General features: G+C 57.3%; 6 protein-coding genes across 6 annotated transcripts in view; 3 read left to right on the top strand and 3 right to left on the bottom strand.

The window, feature by feature from the left end:
- ACRALDRAFT_212289 (uncharacterized protein) overlaps window positions 1-188 on the bottom strand; it is a gene marked incomplete at both ends in the record, with an annotated part of 684 nt that extends 496 nt beyond the window's left edge. The window contains one exon of the mRNA XM_071023852.1: window positions 63-188. Coding sequence (XP_070872696.1) covers window positions 63-188 — 126 coding nt within the window. The remainder of the gene's footprint in view (window positions 1-62) is intronic.
- A 1733-nt stretch (window positions 189-1921) lies between these two features.
- Window positions 1922-4403, top strand: ACRALDRAFT_2044026 (uncharacterized protein; the record flags this gene model as incomplete). Its single annotated transcript, XM_071021397.1, has 5 exons — window positions 1922-1955; window positions 2160-2484; window positions 2592-3261; window positions 3323-3484; window positions 3543-4403. The coding sequence occupies 5 exons, from the start codon at window positions 1922-1924 to the stop codon at window positions 4401-4403; spliced, it is 2052 nt and encodes a 683-aa protein (XP_070872695.1).
- A 1370-nt stretch (window positions 4404-5773) lies between these two features.
- ACRALDRAFT_1082833 (uncharacterized protein) lies at window positions 5774-9854 on the top strand. Its single transcript, XM_071019360.1, has 2 exons — window positions 5774-9156; window positions 9211-9854. Exons 1-2 carry the CDS (start codon window positions 5899-5901, stop codon window positions 9529-9531), a joined length of 3579 nt encoding a protein of 1192 aa, XP_070872694.1. The 5' UTR covers window positions 5774-5898; the 3' UTR covers window positions 9532-9854.
- Window positions 9855-9993: 139 nt separating this feature from the next.
- ACRALDRAFT_1082834 (uncharacterized protein) lies at window positions 9994-14550 on the bottom strand (the record flags this gene model as incomplete). The annotated part of the gene is made up of 2 exons (XM_071019361.1): window positions 9994-14205; window positions 14280-14550. 2 exons carry the CDS (start codon window positions 14548-14550, stop codon window positions 10352-10354), a joined length of 4125 nt encoding a protein of 1374 aa, XP_070872693.1. The 3' UTR covers window positions 9994-10351.
- A 349-nt stretch (window positions 14551-14899) lies between these two features.
- Window positions 14900-16809, top strand: ACRALDRAFT_2049187 (uncharacterized protein; the record flags this gene model as incomplete). Its single annotated transcript, XM_071021563.1, has 8 exons — window positions 14900-14905; window positions 14949-14966; window positions 15006-15073; window positions 15212-15224; window positions 15272-15294; window positions 15325-15390; window positions 15470-16631; window positions 16738-16809. The coding sequence occupies 8 exons, from the start codon at window positions 14900-14902 to the stop codon at window positions 16807-16809; spliced, it is 1428 nt and encodes a 475-aa protein (XP_070872692.1).
- Window positions 16810-16961: 152 nt separating this feature from the next.
- On the bottom strand, window positions 16962-17547 carry ACRALDRAFT_2110517 (40S ribosomal protein uS12; the record flags this gene model as incomplete). The annotated part of the gene is made up of 2 exons (XM_071023484.1): window positions 16962-17140; window positions 17301-17547. 2 exons carry the CDS (start codon window positions 17545-17547, stop codon window positions 16962-16964), a joined length of 426 nt encoding a protein of 141 aa, XP_070872691.1.
- Between the last annotated feature and the right edge of the window lie 13 nt (window positions 17548-17560).

Genomic DNA, 17560 nt, shown 5'->3' with positions numbered 1-17560 from the left:
GGGGGGGGGGGGGCGAGAAGAGAAGGGGAATGAGTTGATGGATGGATGGTTAAAATAAATACCTCATCCATTTTCGGGTTGCGAGACGCCGACGTGAAGATGGGCGAGTAATAAGTTGAGGGAATAGGAGAGAGAAGGAGAGGAGGGGAGAAGAGGAGAAGGTGGAGAGGGCAATGAGGTGAGACTACAAAGTACAGAGTGGAAAATTAAGAGGTACGAATAGTCGCGACAAAGAAAATGAGCGATTACCTACCATTATTAGTCCGAGATAAAGCGAGGGGTTTCCTCTCCCTTTAAATTTTGTCAGAGCTATTACTGACTTGTTAGTCAGTCTTGATTGTCGCAGTGTGGAGGGCGAGGGAACGCTATGATGATGGGTTACGCGAAGCAAGGAATAGGCGCATCCCGCGCCGTCCTCCGTAGGGCCTACAACCCACGCCGTGCTCCCTCTTCTAGTACGGAGTTACAGATCTATTATTGGCCTGTCGCTGAGGCCGGTAACGGCACCGAAGCACGGCGAACGATGGCCCACCCCGCGCTGTACCCCAGGCCCTACTCTGTACTTGTCATGGTAATTAATGATGTACCACCACCCATGGTCGTCAGCCCAGGCGGCACACCACGGCCATACAGTAGAAAGGTGGTAGCAGTACGTTGTATGATGCAAGAGCCCCGTTCTTTCCTTATGCTGCCAAAAAAAAGGCGGCCTGGCAAGGACAAGAACTTTCCATCCGGGGAGGCTTTGCCTGAGGCTGCCTTGCTTTCCCCAGCCTGACGCCCATTTTCTTTCATCTCTAACCCATTTCCCATTTCCCATCCACTTAAGGCATACATGTGCGCGCCTTCCATCTCAGCCAAAGGATTAACTTTTTTTCCTTCTTTCCCATTCTCCATTCCAAGTATTCACAACACCACGTCTCACATCTCGCCTCACTGAAAAACTTGGAACTCTATTGAGTACATACTCAGACTTTAACTTGGGCAGGTACTCTATTTACGCTTTCCACAAGTACGTACCTGCTCTAGCCTCTGAACCCTACTCCGTTCAAGACTAAAATAAAACTCGTCCAGGTCTCCCCGAATCAATCACAAACGAACCCTTATCCTTCTTCCTCATCCTTTCCGCTTGTTTACCTCGACTCGACGCAAAGAATCCTTCTCTGCCAAACCCCTCGATCAACAAACAACAACATCAATCATCATCGGTCATTGACCCTCCATCCTGCGAATCGCAGCATAGCTGAACGAAACGACCACATCTTCCACCGTTTGGGGCTCACGAAAAGACACGACGCATAGCCCGTCGAGAAGCACGGAGCCGATCGTTCCAATCCACCCTGCACGCCAAGAAACCGACTCGCCAAGAAGCCGACTTTGGGTGACTAAAGGCACCCCTTGCCGGTGACACTGACCAATACAACTGTACCTACCTCCTTCCGCGTTTTTGTCATCTTCCCAACTGTGGACCATCCACTTTCCACCACATCTGAAGTCGTGCCGAAGCACCGGCATCACCTATAAGCTCCCCCCTAACCAAGTGTTCACTCAATTGGCTGGGGACTTGGTCTCCTCCGTCGAAGCTCCGTCCAGGCGCCCCGTAACGAGTCCACACCAGAAACGACCAGAAAGGCTTCGCCGACCGACTACGCGGTGAGCGGCGCAACTGGGGCGTAATATCCCCGACCAGCCCCTCAGAAAAGGACAAAAAAGGTGGTCATCGCCAACCTTTGTTTTATCACATCCCCTCTCCGCGCGCGGGTTGTGACTCAGAAGAATTCAAAGAGTTACCCATAGTCCTGACTCTTGTTCTTGTGGTTTCCCCCCTTCCACCGGGAGTTGGAACAAAGAAGAGAAGAGAGACCAGACACCGATACCTATTTACATTTACCCTTCGCGAATTCACACAGCCACAAATCAATCAATGCCTTCGAGAGTTCCTCTTGATGATCACGCAGGTTCGTCCTTCCTTGCTGTGCTCCCCTCACATTTCTTTTTGTCCAGAACACAACACCAGCCTTTTTTTCTGATCTGTTGCCATTTTTATTTTCTTTCCCTCTTTTCTCACCATCTTTCCGTCCCTCGTCATCTCAACTTCACGTGTTGTTTTCCCGCGCCATTCCTGTGGCCACCCGTAATTAACGAGAATTTGCCACATCCAGACCTTGGTCGCAATCAGACGAAGCAATCTGCTCTGGCGAAATACGCCATGAGCCATTGCATGCAGCCCGCCCCAACGCCACCGTTGCCGATTCCAACCTCGTCATCCGCCGATCACGAAAACGCCGGTCTATTGTCCGCCTCGTATCCTCCGATCCATGGCGAGCTCCCACCTGCAGCCTTGCCTTCGCAGTCCCAAGTTACGACGGCTACCCTAAATGATATCAGTGCCTCTCTCCATTCACACCAGCATGACCATGCCGACGCGTCTGATACACCACCCAACCTGCGAAGCGTTGTTTCCACTGCGCCGAGCTCTCCCAGGATGTATGTCGTCTCATTTTCTTCCTTGTTTTTTTTTTTCCTTTTTCTTTATTTGCATTTCTATTCTGGTCGAGCAAGATCCGCCATGGCTAACTCGCTGCCCTGCTCAGTTACCCAAAGAGAAATAATTCGGCCAGTACGACACCGCGAGTCCGAGCACATGCGACGTCTCTCAATGTACCGGGCATGACCCGATCCCGCGCCTCCCCGGATGGTAGGATCCCGGATCGCGACGTGGCCGCCAAAATGGTCATCGTCATGGTCGGTCTGCCAGCCCGAGGCAAATCGTATATTACCAAGAAGCTCCAGCGTTACCTGGCCTGGATGCAGCACAATTCGCGCATCTTCAACGTCGGAAATAGGCGGCGCATTGCCGCCGGAGTGGCGCCACCCAAGCCGGCAGATGCCCAGGACTCGGTCTGCGACATGAACTTGTCGTCGGCCGCTGCTTCCATCCTGTTGAATGGCCATCCCGCCACGCAGGCCGCCGAGCCCACTTCTCTCGACCTCAACAGCGATGAGCCAAAGGAACCCGTCATGGACCAGTCGGCCCAGTTCTTCGACCCGAACAACGAAGCGGCATCCAAGATCCGGGAGCAGGTTGCCCTGGAGACCTTGGACGAGCTCCTCGATTACCTTTTGCTGGGCAAGGGTTCCGTGGGCATCCTTGATGCCACCAACAGTACGATCCACAGGCGCCAGCTCCTTGTGGATCGCGTCAAGGCAAGGGACGATCGGCTCGGTATTCTCTTTATTGAGAGCATCTGCCGTGATAAAAACGTACGTTCTTTCTGTTTGAAATTGATTCTTTGCGTGTGTTCCCAGCTAACATAACCCACAGCTTCTCGAGGCAAACATGCGGCTGAAGCTTTCCGGACCTGATTACAAGGATAAGGACCCTGTACAGTCTCTGGAGGACTTTAAGAAGCGAGTCGCGGCGTATGAGAGCGCCTATGAACCCCTAGGCGAATATGAGGAAGAGCACGACATTCCGTACATACAGGTAAGAAAAGTCCACCGGGAAGTGTAGCGTAACTTGTTGGCTAACCTGCGCTGCCTAGTTGATCGACGTCGGAAGGAAGGTGATCCAGCACCGACTGCGCGGCTTCTTGAGCGGTGGTATCAGCTCGTATCTCACGACGTTTAACCTTGCGCCACGGCAGATCTGGCTCACCCGCCACGGCCAGAGCATCGACAACTGCCTCGGGAAGATCGGGGGCGACTCGGACCTTACCGAACAAGGACGGCAATACGGCCGAGTGCTGTACGAGTTTATCACGCAGAAGCGCAAGGAGTGGCTCATTGAGCAAAAGGACAAGGTGGCACAGTCGTCGTTCCCGCCGCAGCCGGGCGACCACACGCCGCCGTATCCCGAACTGTTCCAGGAACTGGACGAGAAGAATTTCTGCGTGTGGACGTCGATGCTGAAGCGCAGCGTGCAGACGGCGGATGCGTTTGAGGAGGACGACGAAAACTACGACGTGAAGAACTGGGAAATGCTCAACGAGCTGAACGCGGGCTTGTTCGAGGGCATGACGTACGAGCAGATTGCGCGCGACTACCCCCGGGAGTACGAGAAGCGGGCCAAGGACAAGCTCCACTACGTGTATCCCGGGGTGGGCGGCGAAGGGTACCTGCAGGTGATTGCGCGGCTGCGCGACATGGTGCGGGAGATTGAGCGGCTTACCGACCACATCCTCATCATCGGGCACCGCTCGGTGTGCCGGGTCCTCATGTCGTACTTTATGGACATGGAAAGGGAGGATATCGCCGACGTTGACCTGCCGCTGGGCATGCTGTACGCGATTGAGCCCAAGCCGTACGGGTATGATTTCCACGCGTACCGATACAACGAGGAGAAGCAGACGTTTGACACGTTGCCCAACTATCGACCGCGGAGAACCGTTGACCGGAGTGCTTGAGGTGCGCATGATTTGCCGGTTGTTTGCGTTCTTACATTACGGCTTGCTCTTTTTTCTTTTTTTTTTCTTCTGTTTTGCTTTTCTTTCCACGGAACTGTACTACATACACGGTATTAGGCGTTGGGGAAAGGGATATCACACGGCTACGACTTGCCAATGCCCTCATGAAGACTCATGAAGACTTGGGCATTGGGCCATTGAGGATTGGAGGCACATACGCAACGTACCCAGGATGGATTACACGGAACTACGTACGGGCTACGTAGGCAGGGTATAGGGTTTCGGATGGTTGCCTGGCGTTTGTGGTCGCATAGCGGCGTTTTGTTCGCTCTCAGTTAGTGGCACTGATGACGGAATGGACGAGACGGAAGATCAAGACGATCAATATGAAGGCGTCTCACACATTTCAGGTTCAGGCCTATTTATTTTTCTTTGGTCCTTTGGCTTGTACAATATCAGGCATCGCGATGGAGTCTACGATTAGTCTGCGGAAATACTAGAGTGGTTATAGCTACCCAGTTACAGTGGCCATGCCATGGGGCTGTTGTCGCACCTAATCAAGCTCAAGGTGGTTTATTGTAGTCGACTGTTGTGACTGGATCTCGGCATTGTCTTTTTTCAGTTTGCCTACTTATGATCTGACGCTTTATGAGTGAAAATATCCTCCAAGCTTCAGGCCAGGTGACCTAGAGTAAGACAGATCCATCTTTATGAATCGTGCAGACTGCAGTGAGGAGCTTTTCGTTGCAAGTCCTCTCTCTGCCAAGGGATCATCGTTTGTCAAGGAATGGAAAAGAATAGTCAGACGTGGAGGAAAAGGGAGGAGAGAAGAGGGCCCTTCATACTTGGCCTCCTATCATTCTCAGTGGCTTTTATTTTCTTTGTTGGTGGTAGACAGTCAATATCAGCGCGTCAACAAGCCGTGAACAATATCTATTCTGGTGTCTCGAGGAGCTATGAAGGACGAATATGTAGCTTATAAGGTCGTACAAGTAGGTATCACATCACGTCTCTGGGATGATGATAGGAGTACACTATGGTAGTCGAATTCGAGTCTCATCGCCTCTAGTGTAATTCAGTCGGGTGCCTGTTTTACTGAGTACTGTAGCACAGACAGTCGGAACATGCAGCCTCGTCGATACGCAGTCGGCGTTGAACATGTTGGCGGTTGTTGTGGTGTACTTTGTCGACTTGCTGACAAAGACAGCTGACTAAGGCCGAGCTGCCGCTACCTATCTACCTAGGTACCTACAGAAAACAGTGGAGACCTCCCGAAGTACCAAGTACCAGTAGCTAGGCGCGTCGCCATTGCACCCAAGATATTTTCGACGAGCTCTCTTGGAGCTTCACACAAAATTTCCCATCATCCCATCACCACCAACTTCACCCAAACGCCAGAGGTCCCACCGCTTCGTTTCCGCCCTTGACACGCTCCTCGTCGTCGGTACACCTCTGACATCCGCTCAATCCATGTCCTAACCGATTGATCGCAACCATGTCCCTCTTTGGAAACACAGGCGGCAGTACGGGTGGAGGAGGCCTGTTTGGCGGGCAGCAGAATCAAAATCAAACCCAACAGAGTGGCACGGCGACGCAGAGCACGGGAGGCTTGTTTGGAGGACTCAACCTGAACAAGCCCCAGACTTCCACTACCGGTACCGGTACCGGTGCAGGTGGTCTCTTTGGCGGACAACAACAACAACAAACACAGCAAACAGCGGCCAAACCGAGCCTCTTCGGCAGCCTCAACACCGGCAACACCCAGCAGCAACCCGCGACCGGCGGCGGTCTCTTTGGTGGACAGCAGAACCAGAATCAGACCCAGGGAGGGGGTCTGTTTGGAAAGCCTGCCACCACCACAACCACGCAACCTCAACAAGGCATCTCTCTCTTCGGCGGTGCGTCAACGACCCAGCCTGCCGCTGCTACTACTTCGACGGGTGGTGGTCTCTTCGGTGGTGCGGCATCGACTACCCAGCAACAAAACAAACCCTCTCTGTTCGGTGCCACGACGGCTCAACCGCAGGCGACGACGACCAATGCGGCGCCCGGCGGCAGCCTCTTCGGCGGTGCGTCCATGGCGAACCAGCAACCTCAAGGCCAGACCCAGACCAACCAGCCTCAACAACAGACGGCCCAACCATCCAGCGCCTACTTTGACAGTCTCTTTGCAAAAAGCAAGAAACATGGCCAGGTGGACGGGTCCATGGACGAGCTGCCCAGCCTGCAGCTAGGTCTGGGCGACCTGCGCCAGCGCCTCAAGACGCTTGGCTCCAGACCCCACGAGAAGCCGATCGACGGCCGGGCGCACTACCTGCTTTCCGCCTCGGGCGTCGATCCCACCACCGCCGCCAAGGACCTCGGGTCCCTGGACATGCAGAGGGGCAGGGTCGACAGATCGGCTGGCTACTCACCCAGCGAGATGGACGTCGAGACGTACCTGGCCAACCTGCAGTCCAAGACCACCATGAGCATGATCGCCGACGGACTGGAGCGGTCGGCCCGGGAGTTCGATGGCTTCCTGGAGGACAACGTCACCATGGAGTGGGACGCCCAGAGGAAGCGCATCTACGAGCACTTTGGTATCCGGCCCCGCGACGACGACGTGTCTGCCGGCCCCGTCGGCTCGCACTCGGTCCGGGACTCTCATCAGGGAGGCTTTGGTCGTTCCCGCCGGAGCAGAGCCAGCCATGCCGGCGGCCCTCGTCCCGGCGGCAGACAGAGCGTGCTCGGCAAGTCTCACCTGCAGCGCTCCGTCATTGGCACCCCGAGCAGGATTGGCATGCACCAGTCCGAGTTTGCCGACGTCGAGCAGTCGTCCGCCGACACCGACAGCCCCCTGCACGGCCGCCGCCGCATCGGACCCGAGGACAGGATCCTCCGAGAGAAGCAGGCCAAGCTCGCCGAAAAGGTTCGCAACCTCAACGCCGCCCGCCTCGCCCGCCAGCCCTATCCCATCCTCTCCGAGCTCGCCGACGTGGAACAAAAGTCCCACGAGCCCCACGCGCCCCATATCGTCGAAGCCTACCACGCCCTCCGCGAGATGGTCGGAGAGGACCCCGAAGCCGACACCACCATCAACCAAGCCACCGCCAAGGAGCGGCAGTTTGTGCAGATGTACATGGACGAGTCGCCCAACTCGCCCCATGCCGTGGCCATGCGGAAGCAGATCCTCGGCGGTGCCAACGCCTTCCTGGAGAAGAAGTTTTTGCGCGACCTCGAGGCCCTCATCTCCAAGTACCCCCACGAGGCCAACCTCGGCGGCCGCCCGGATATCGTCAGCAAGGTCAAGGCCTACATCCGCCTGCGGTCGGCCCGCAAGGACCTCGTCCCGGACAACACCGAGCTGCAGCAGGCCAAGGGCGAGTACGTCTGGGCCATCGTCTTTTACCTGCTCCGCTCCGGCCACGTCAGCGAGGCCGCCCAGTTTGTCAACGACCACGCCAGCATCTTCCGCAGCATCGACCGGACCTTCCAGGGGTACCTGAACAACTACGCCGCCAGCGAGGACAGGCGGCTTAAGAGGAGCCTGCAGGAACGCTGCAACGCCGAGTTTACCCAGCGCGTGCGCAACGCCCCGGAGCACTCCATCGACCCCTTCCGCATGGCCTGCTACAAGATCATCGGCCGCTGCGACCTCAACAACCGGAACCTCGACGGCCTCAACACCGACATTAGCGACTGGATCTGGCTCCAGTTCAACCTGGCCCGCGAGGGCGACCGCTCCCTCGAGGTGGCGAGCGAGGCCTACGGTCTCGCCGAGCTGCAGGCCGGCATCAAGGAGATTGGCAACAAGCATTTCCCCAAGGCCTCGTCTGCCTCCTCCGCCGCCACCTCGGACGACAACAGCGGAAGCTTCGGCATGTTCTTCTACCTCCAGGTCCTCTCGGGCATGTTCGAGGAGGCCGTCGCCTACCTGTACCCCTTTTCCTACGTCGACGCGGTGCACTTTGCCGTCGGCCTCGAGTACTACGCGCTCCTGCGGCCGTCGGACCCGCTGACGGCCATGAACGACCTGCGCAGCCTCAACTCGCGGGGCCTGGTGCAGATCAACTTTGGCCGCATGCTGGGCTTCTACACGCGCGACTTCCGCGCCGGCGACGTCGTCTCGGCCGTCGACTACCTGACCCTCATCTGCCTCAACATGGACCTGCCCGGCGAAGGCGGCCGCCGCCACGCCAACCTGTGCTGGGAGGCGCTGCGCGAGCTGGTGCTGGAGACGAGGGAGTTTAGCAAGCTGATTGGCGACATCCGGCCCGACGGCCAGCGGATACGCGGCATCATCGAGGATCGCGGGCCGCTCATCGGCCTGACCGAGGAGGACGACTTTGTCAACACCGTCACCATGCAGGCCGCCAACTATGCCGAGGAGAACGGCCGCACCACCGACGCCGTGCTCCTGTACCACCTCGCCGGCGAGTACGACACGGTCGTGTCCATTGTCAGCCGTGCCCTCAGCGAGGCCATCTCCCTGGACATTGGCCAGGATCCACTGAAGCTCCTGCCCGTCAAACCGCGCGCCGAGGGCCGGGGGGCGGCTGATGTCGGCGGTGGCGACGACGACGGCAGCCTCAGTCTGGCGTCGATTGACGACCCGGTGCAGCTGGCCAAGACCATGATGTCCATGTACGAGCGCGACGCCATGTTCCATCGCAAGATCCAAGACCAGAACCAGGTGGCCTGCCGCGTGTTGCTTGAGATGAGCAGCATCAAGACTCTGGTCGAGGAGAAGCAGTGGGCTCAGTGTCTTGATGTGAGTTTCGAGTTCATTCACCTTTCCCTTTCTTCTCTCCGCTGACCAACCTAGAAAATCCGCAACCTCGAAATCCTGCCCCTGGAAGCAAACGGCGACCCGGCCATCATCCGCGCCTACGCCACCAAGTTCCCCGGCCTCTCCCACCCCGTCTCCATCAACGTGCCCAACCTGCTCCTCTGGACCATCGTCGCATGCACGCGCCAGCGCGAACAGCTGGCCGCCAGCACCTTCTCCGGCAACGAGGGCACGCGCCGCCTCATCATCGACCAGCTCAAGCAGATGGTCCTCGACCTCACCACTTATACTTCGCAGCTGCGCTACCGCTTCCCGCCGTCGTTGCACGAGGCGCTGGCTAGGGCTTCGGCTGAGTAGGGGTCGACGGATGCATTGGGGGGGTGAAGGTGTAGTAATGTAGCCAGCGGAACACTGGCTGGGGAATGTTTCTTTCTGGAGATGGTATTCGAGGACAGGAAGTGCTTTAGAGAGGAGCGGTTGTTTGGTTTATTACCAGGAGTAGTGTAAAGATGTAGACGTCTCCCGGAATCTGGACGGAATATTCCTGTCTGGCTTGTCTCTGCGTTCCCCGTGCCGTGGTGAGGTTGACGCAACAAGTCGGATGTATGAGTAGAATAATGCACCAGGGGTTGAAGTCGCGTGTCCTCGGCGAGTCCGATTCGACCTGAATGAATCCTCCCAGTGCCGAATAAGAGGTGGGTGTTGTTGACTCCTCGATTCCTCAGTCACTGTCCCTATATATCGCCATACATGCGGACCGTGTTAGACGATCGATAGGCCTTTCTTTCCATCTTCCCTCCCTTCAGCTTTCAGTGACGGACAACCCATGGACGCTCTCATTCACAAGGTTCATCTTATTACTCAAATAACTAAAGGACAATCTCTGCCAGTCCACACGCATATTCACCTCGACGTACAAAGACCAGTCTGAACCCCTTTTCCCTTCACCACGACACAAATCGTTGAATACGCCACGAGTCTGTCCAAGCATCCATCATCTCGGCCGTAAAGCGTGACATGCCAGAACCGGGCCTAACAAGGCCGGCTGACTGTCGGAGAGGAGGATGAGAAAGTGAACATCTCGTCTCAGGATAAATGGGAATCAAAAACAGACAACGCCCGAAACGAAACAGCCCCCTTGTGATGCTTCCTAGGCCAGCTCTGATGCATTCTTCCCTCAGCGGGCCCTGGGCCTACCACGACCCCTACCCCTTCCCCTGCCCCTACCTCTACCTCGAGCCCAGCCTCTTCCCCGGCTGGATCCCCTCGTATCGTGTGCCGGGCCCTGTTCGTCGGCAGAGATGGTCGCGGGAATCTCGTCATCGCTGCTGCCGCTATCATAGCCGGAACCCCTCTCCTCTGGCGTATCCGGTGCGCCCGCACTATGATCACTATGGTCGCCCCCAGACTCCGACCCGGAATGCGAGCCCAGCCGTACTATGGTCGGTCCGTTCCTGGCAGATCGTGGCGAATGTTCTCCGTCGTGTTCCTCCTCGTGCAGCGACCGGTGAGACGCTGCCGTTGACGTCGGTGAAACAGACCCGGGGTTATCTTCCGTGGGCCACTTCTGCCACCTCCGTTTCTTGAGCTCTGGCGAAACGGGGCTGCTGGGTACTTCGCTACCCGAGACCGACGCCGGGTCATCGCGCTCTGGTGTAGCGGCGGCTGCCGCGACGGGCGACGACTCCTTCTCGGAAGCTTCTGCAGGGCCTGGCGATGCTGGTTCGTCGGAACGGGCGATTCGAGGCGTCGACTCGGCCCGCGTCGAAGCCGGGGCCGGAGAAGCCGAAGCCGAAGCCGTCTCGCCACCGCGAGACGATCGAGTATTCCGCGAGCGAATTCTCAATTTCCTGCCTGTCACCGCCAAGCGCTCTGCTAGGGACATGCGCTTGTCGTCTTTGGCTTCCGTGCTGGGCGTGGCGATGGGAATCTTCCGTGGCCGGCCGGGACGACGCTTGGGCGCCGGCTGCGTGTCTGCATCAGCCGCCGTACCCTTCTCTGCTCCGCCGTCGCGAGCAAGGTCCTTCTCGAGTTCGGCTTCGAGCTCAGCAGCCGCTTCGTCCGCATCCTCCTCCCCGCTGTCCTCCGACGAGTCGCCGGCCGTCTCGACGGTGGCCAAGCCAGATCTTCGACTGGCTCGTGCCGTGCGCTGTCGTGCAGCGAGTTCGGCCGGGGAAGCGCCTGCCGCCTTCTCGGCACTTCTCGTGACGGGTGTCGTGATGGTCGACGACAGGGACGCCTGGCGCCGCGGTCTACCGCGCCTCCTAGGACGATCCGGCGTCTCCGTGGCCCCGGCACCACCCGTCTCGCTGCGCGCTGGACCAGCCTCGGATGCCTGGTCCGCGCCGGGTTCGTCGTTGGTCCGTGGTTTCCGCGGACGGCCCCGGCTCCAAGCCGGTATAACATCGTCAATCTCGTCGATCAAAGGCTCCACGTCCTCGGCATACGAGATCCTTGGCCTGGTAGGTCGCAGTTCAGGGACGTGCACTTCTGTCTCACTAGGTGTCTCTTGCGCCGACTCTGCGGCTGGTGCCGCCGACTCCCCGGTAAGATCCACAGCCGAGCTGTCCCCAGCAGACGGCCCGACAGAGCCGAGAGCTGGATCAACCGCTGTCGTATCAAGGGTATCCTTCTTCTTCTTCTTGAGATACCGGGGCGCGTTAAAGTCGGGGTCGTCTTCGCCTTCCTGCCTGGCTTTTCGCTTCTGAGCCCGGAGAGCCTTCTTGACCACCTCGGCCTCTTCGTCGAACGTGATGGCATCGGCCGACGGCATCTGGAAGGGGTCGAAGAGAATCTGATCGGGACCGGTGTCTTGTTCGTAGTATCCCATACCCAGCATACGCTGGCCGCCCATCATCATGGGATCCGGGTAAGACGAATCGTCGCCCGCAGCCGGGCCCGGGAACGAACCAGCATAGTCCACGTGTTGTGGAGGATAGCCTCCCATGTCCTCGTGGGACATCGGTGGGCGGCCGTCCCCATTCTCATGGTAGGCTTCGGGCATGGGAGGACCGCCCAAGATGTGACTCTGATCGCCGTATCCGTTCATCTCGTCGTGAGGCTCCATGGGGCCGCCGGCGCCAGCGGCAGCGCCGTTGGTAACATTCTCGATGGCTTCCTTCGCACCCGTGGGGTCCTGGGCCTTGGCCACGTCGGCCTGCTCTCGGAGCTGGCGCATCCGCCGGCTATCGGTGGTCCGGCTCTCATCGCCCATGGCCTTCAGCCAGTTGAGGTTGTGCACCCTAAAATCTACGAGGAGTTCGACGCTTCGGTCATCCGCGATCGCTTTCGTATCGTGGCCCAGGAGGGTGTTCTTGGGCATGTACGGGTTGCCGAGAGAGGCGCGTCGGCAAGCGCCGCAGTTGCAGATGCCGAGACACTTGGGGCATTGCCAGTTTTCGTTCTCGAGAACGGCCTGGGGCATCATGTCGAAAGCTCGGTACAGTACGCCGTAGCAGTAGGCTTCGCGGCAGCCGGGGGTGGTGCACTCGTGGACTCGATACGCGTAGTCTTTGTGACAGCAGACGTGGCAGCGGCGCGTGTCGCCCTTCTTGGCCTTGCGTTTGTATTTCTTCTTGGGCCTGCCCTCGTCGTCCAGATCGGGCTCGGGGTCGGATTCTTCGGGCGCCTTCTCTACCTCTGGCTTGCTGAGGTCCTTGAACGGCCGCCGGCGCAACGCCTCCTGGCAGATCTGGGCCGTGGATTTCTTCCCGCGTCGCGCCCGGGCCACCTCGAGCGGCGGGGGCGAGTAGTCCAGGTCGACAAAGCCGTCATTCTTGATGACCATGGCCCTCCAGGTTTCGTAATTGTCAACGAGTTCCGTCCAGGGAAACTGCTCGCACCATGCGAGATTCGACTGGCACATGCAGGACCGGCCCATGGCGTAGCATTCCATGCACACATCGTAGGCATCCTCGTCGCCGTTGACGAGGGTCCTCACACAGTTCTTGCAGGTCAGGAAGCGGTTGAAGATATTGGACCGGCAGTACGAGCAGACGACGCACGAGTCGTATTCGATAAACTCGACATTCTTTTCCTTGGTGGCGAACATCTCGTCCGTCATCATCTTGGTGAAGAGGCCAAAGAGGCTCCGGAAATCGCGCGCGAGTTGCTTAAACCGCGGCGACGAACGGAAGAGATCGGGCCCAAGCCCCTCAAAGCCGAGCAGGGACATTTCGTTCTTCTCTTCACTCTCCCGGAGGAGCTGCGAGTACTTTTTGAGGGTGAAGTAGATGATGGCCTTGTTTTTGTACTGCTCGTCACGGCAGACAAGCCTGGCCTTGGGGAGGGCTTCGTGGAGCGCGAGGTCAAGCGTCTCGACGGTGGTTCGATTCCAAGCCACCTTCATCGTCCGGGTGCCTCGGTTCCAAACCTGATGCGGCGCCAGAGGGGGGATCAGAATGAAGTCGCCCGGCCTCTGCTCAATGATGTAGACGGGGAACGGCGCCTTCTTCCACGCGTTGATCTGGGCGAAATGCTTTTCAATCTCGACATCGTGGCCCAGCATGGAGAGGAAGTATTCTCTGACGACCTCGCGATCTTTCGTCTCGGTCATGAACCAGATGGAGCTGCCCTCCTTCTCGCCGTTCTCGTTGCCCGATGCTTCGACCATGATGTTCTGTCCCAGACTGGCACACATCTCCCGGTGAGCCGGGGTGAAGGTGCCTTCGTGGCCGATATAGCACATGAGGTTCTGCGCGCGCATCTCTTCCGGGAGGCTCGACATGAGATCGCCGGCTGAGGTGGCCGTCGACTCGAAACCGCCACCGAAGATTTCTGTCTGTCGCTCGTCGCCGCCTCCTCTTTGCGTCACGTTTTCATTCATGTAAAAGAGGCTCGGCGGGATGATCTTGCGGAGGTAGTCGTGCCATTCGGGAGGACAGTCAATGTCCTTCAGATAGAGTCGCTGGCGGCGTTCATCGCGGTAGTTGCTCGGGGACCACTGGTTCGTCAGTTGCCTCATGGACCGCAGGTAGTGGCCGGTTGTCATGGGAATGTCATATTGGCCCATAAGATCGCGAACGTTCTCCTCTGCGAGCAGCAGTGGTTAGCACGAGCAATGGAAATAACACGAACGAACACAACGGAGTAGGGAGCCAACAAACGTTTTTTATCGAGGTTCTGTTCAAGCCACTGTGCGCTAAAGAGCCATGACGGCAAGACCTCGTCCCAGCCTTCGATGACGAGGGGCTTGCCACCCTGGATGACATGGAGGAGGACGAGCTTCTCAAACTCCTCGGGTCCCAGGTTCCGAATCTGATGAATGGATATGCGAAGGACCCATTCAAAGTTGGCGCATCGGTCCACGAGCCCGTAGAGGTCGAGGTCCGGGGGAATCGGGTCGAACTTGGCCTGGGGATGCAACGAGGCCCGCATCTTGACGTGACGACGCGAACGGATTCGTAGTTAGACAAGATGACCGATAGTTATGCCAGGCCAGATAGCCTGGGGTTCGATGTAGGAAACTCCAGAGTTCAGAGGTGATGAATGAGGGGCTAACGCGACGAGAATATAGCTGCCAAAGTGGCAAGGTTGATGGTTTAGAAGGAAGGTTAAAAGAGAGAACGACGCGACTGATACTTTTCCAGGTACGCACTCAAGCGCACGGTCCATGTTATCAATCAAGCTGGGGTGGGGATAAAAAGCACGCCCCTTCTTGATCGTCGACATCACGTGATATGACTGTAAGTATCGCTATACATATTGCATAGGTAGCTCTAAGAGGATGGGAGTGAGTTTGCCTACCCAACAAAAGTGATTGCACCGACATGCAGATTCCCTATGAAAAACGTGTCTTTATGATGTATATTATGCGATAGACTGATTGTTAGATGCAATATGGGCTTGCTCTTTGTGCCGACAAGAAGACGTCCTTACAACAAATGTACGGAGTAGACATGTGGAATATCATGACTAAGGTAGGATTCCGGGTATTCGGGATATGAGATGCTGACTAAGGGAACATATCTAGCTTAGTGGACAACCGTAGTGCCGTACTTACAAAGAATTCATTGTTAGTTTATTAACTCCCTTTCAGATATCTGAAGATCGTTCATTTTGCTTTAGGGCGGCAAGTTCTTGCTTGCTTGACTATTAGGCATCCAAGTTTGACATGAACAGGTGAGTTTTTGCCCTTCTTCCAAATTACAGACAACAAGAGTGGTGGGAAACGGCGCATTTTCGAACCTGGAGCTGGGTCGATCAGTATCATGAGCCGTGGGATTCGGACCGATCCCATACTTCCACGAAAGTAGAGACTAAAGCATCAATAGGGCCACTCAATGAGAGCACTCAGGCTCATAAAGGGCCCCTTGCGGGCGGGTTGCCTCGCGACAACCAGCAAGGCTTCGTCAATGGCACCCGGGTTGAGGCCGGTCTTCTCACTCGCATCCTCACATGTCGCATCCAAGACGGCCCTGGTACCAGGTTCTCAACGACATCTCGATGTGGGCTTCACGCGTTCCCTTAGCAAGCACCTATCAACAGCTGCCTCTCCGGAATCCCCAAGTCCCCTTCCGACCCAGCCAGTCTACTCACCTCCCACCTCGGGTATTCTGTCTGTCCTCCCAAAATCGTGGGTCCCCTATGCCGAGCTCATCCGCATCGACAAGCCTACCGGCACCTACTACTTGTTCTTCCCCTGTCTGTTCTCGACTCTCCTAGCCGCCCCAATGGCCGCTCCAATGGCTACCCCGGGGTCCGTCATCGGGACCACCGCCCTCTTTTTCGCCGGCGCTCTTATCATGCGAGGTGCTGGCTGTACTATCAACGACCTCTGGGACCGCAACCTCGACCCCCACGTCACAAGGACCCGTCTCCGGCCGATCGCCCGTCGTGCCATCACGCCCTTCAACGGCGTGGTGTACACCGGCGCTCAACTGCTCGCCGGGCTCGGCATCCTCCTCCAGTTCCCGACCTCATGCCTCTACTACGGCATCCCGAGCCTGGCCTTCGTTGCCGCGTATCCCCTGGCCAAACGAGTCACGTACTATCCCCAGTTCGTCCTCGGCCTGACTTTCTCTTGGGGCGCCATCATGGGGTTCCCGGCCCTGGGCGTCGATCTCCTTTCCAACTCGGCCGCCCTGACGGCCGCCGCTTGCCTGTACACTTCGAACATTGCCTGGACCGTCTTGTACGACATGATCTACGCGCACATGGATATCAAGGACGATGCCAAGGCCGGTATCAAGAGCATTGCCCTCAAGCACGATGCCGACACCAAGAAGGTCCTGACGGGGCTCGCTGCCGTCCAGATCGGCCTCTTGGGTGCTGCTGGCGTCGCCGCCGGAGCAGGGCCGGCCTTCTTCATCGGGAGCTGCGGTGGCGCCTTGGTGACGCTCGGCGTCATGATCAAGCGAGTCAACCTCAAGAGCGTCAAGGACTGCTGGTGGTGGTTCGTCAACGGCTGCTGGTTGACGGGCGGCGCCATCAGCCTGGGTCTAGCGGTCGATTACGCTGTACGATATAATAGCCAGGAACGCGGCGCGGAGGAGTCGGGGCCAACGACCGCTTAGAAGGCCCTGTGTATCATATAAGTAGCATACAGCATTGTTGTACACATAGATAGCATATCAACAGGTGGCATTTGCCGGACCAGCACACGACGGGCCAAACAAGAGCCCAGGAGTTTCATGATCTTTTTTGTTTATTTTCATTCATTGACCATGTCTGCCTTCCAAGTGTAACAGGACCGTGACCCTTATTGATCCATGCCCAATGCAAAGCGTAAACTCCGAGTGCCGAATTGTTTTCCCTTCTCTACCAACCCTGACGTTTGACCTGCTTGTTTACGAGCGGGGCTTCTCCTTCTTCTCCTTCCACAGAGCGAGGAGACCGACACCAGAGACCTTGACGACCTTGAAGCGAACACCGGGAATATCACCCTTGGCCTTGCCCTTGCGACCGAAACCGGCCAGGAGGACTTCGTCGTTCTCGTCGACAAAGTTGAGGCAACCGTCGTTGGGGACTAGAGAGCACTGTCAGCAATGGCCTCTTCGCTCTGTTGATTGTCGCACGACATGTGCTCCATCCTCACGCCCATCAAAAGCATATATTCCCGTCATCACTTCACTGCCAACAACATATCCGACCACCGGGGAGAAGAGTGAAATCGAGGGATGCCGTACCGAAAGCGGTGACCTTCTTGCCGTTCTTGATCAATTGCACACGAACGCACTTCCGAATGGCAGAGTTGGGCTGCTTGGCTTCGACGCCGACCTTCTCGAGAACGATACCCTTGGCGTGGGAAGATCCACCAAAGGGCGAGGACTTGTAGGCAGTGCCCAGGGCACGCTTCTTATAGCCCAGATCCGCCCAGCGGTTCTCCTTTCGGTTCAGGCGCAGCTTGCGCGCCGCATTAAGTCCGCGAGCCATGATTGCTATAGTC

Source organism: Sodiomyces alcalophilus (assembly GCF_042370955.1).
Source record: "Sodiomyces alcalophilus JCM 7366 unplaced genomic scaffold ACRALscaffold_7, whole genome shotgun sequence".
Classification (NCBI taxonomy): Eukaryota; Fungi; Ascomycota; class Sordariomycetes; order Glomerellales; family Plectosphaerellaceae; genus Sodiomyces; species Sodiomyces alcalophilus.
Note: the sequence above shows the minus strand (reverse complement) of the source record. Positions and strands in the feature narration are given on the sequence as shown.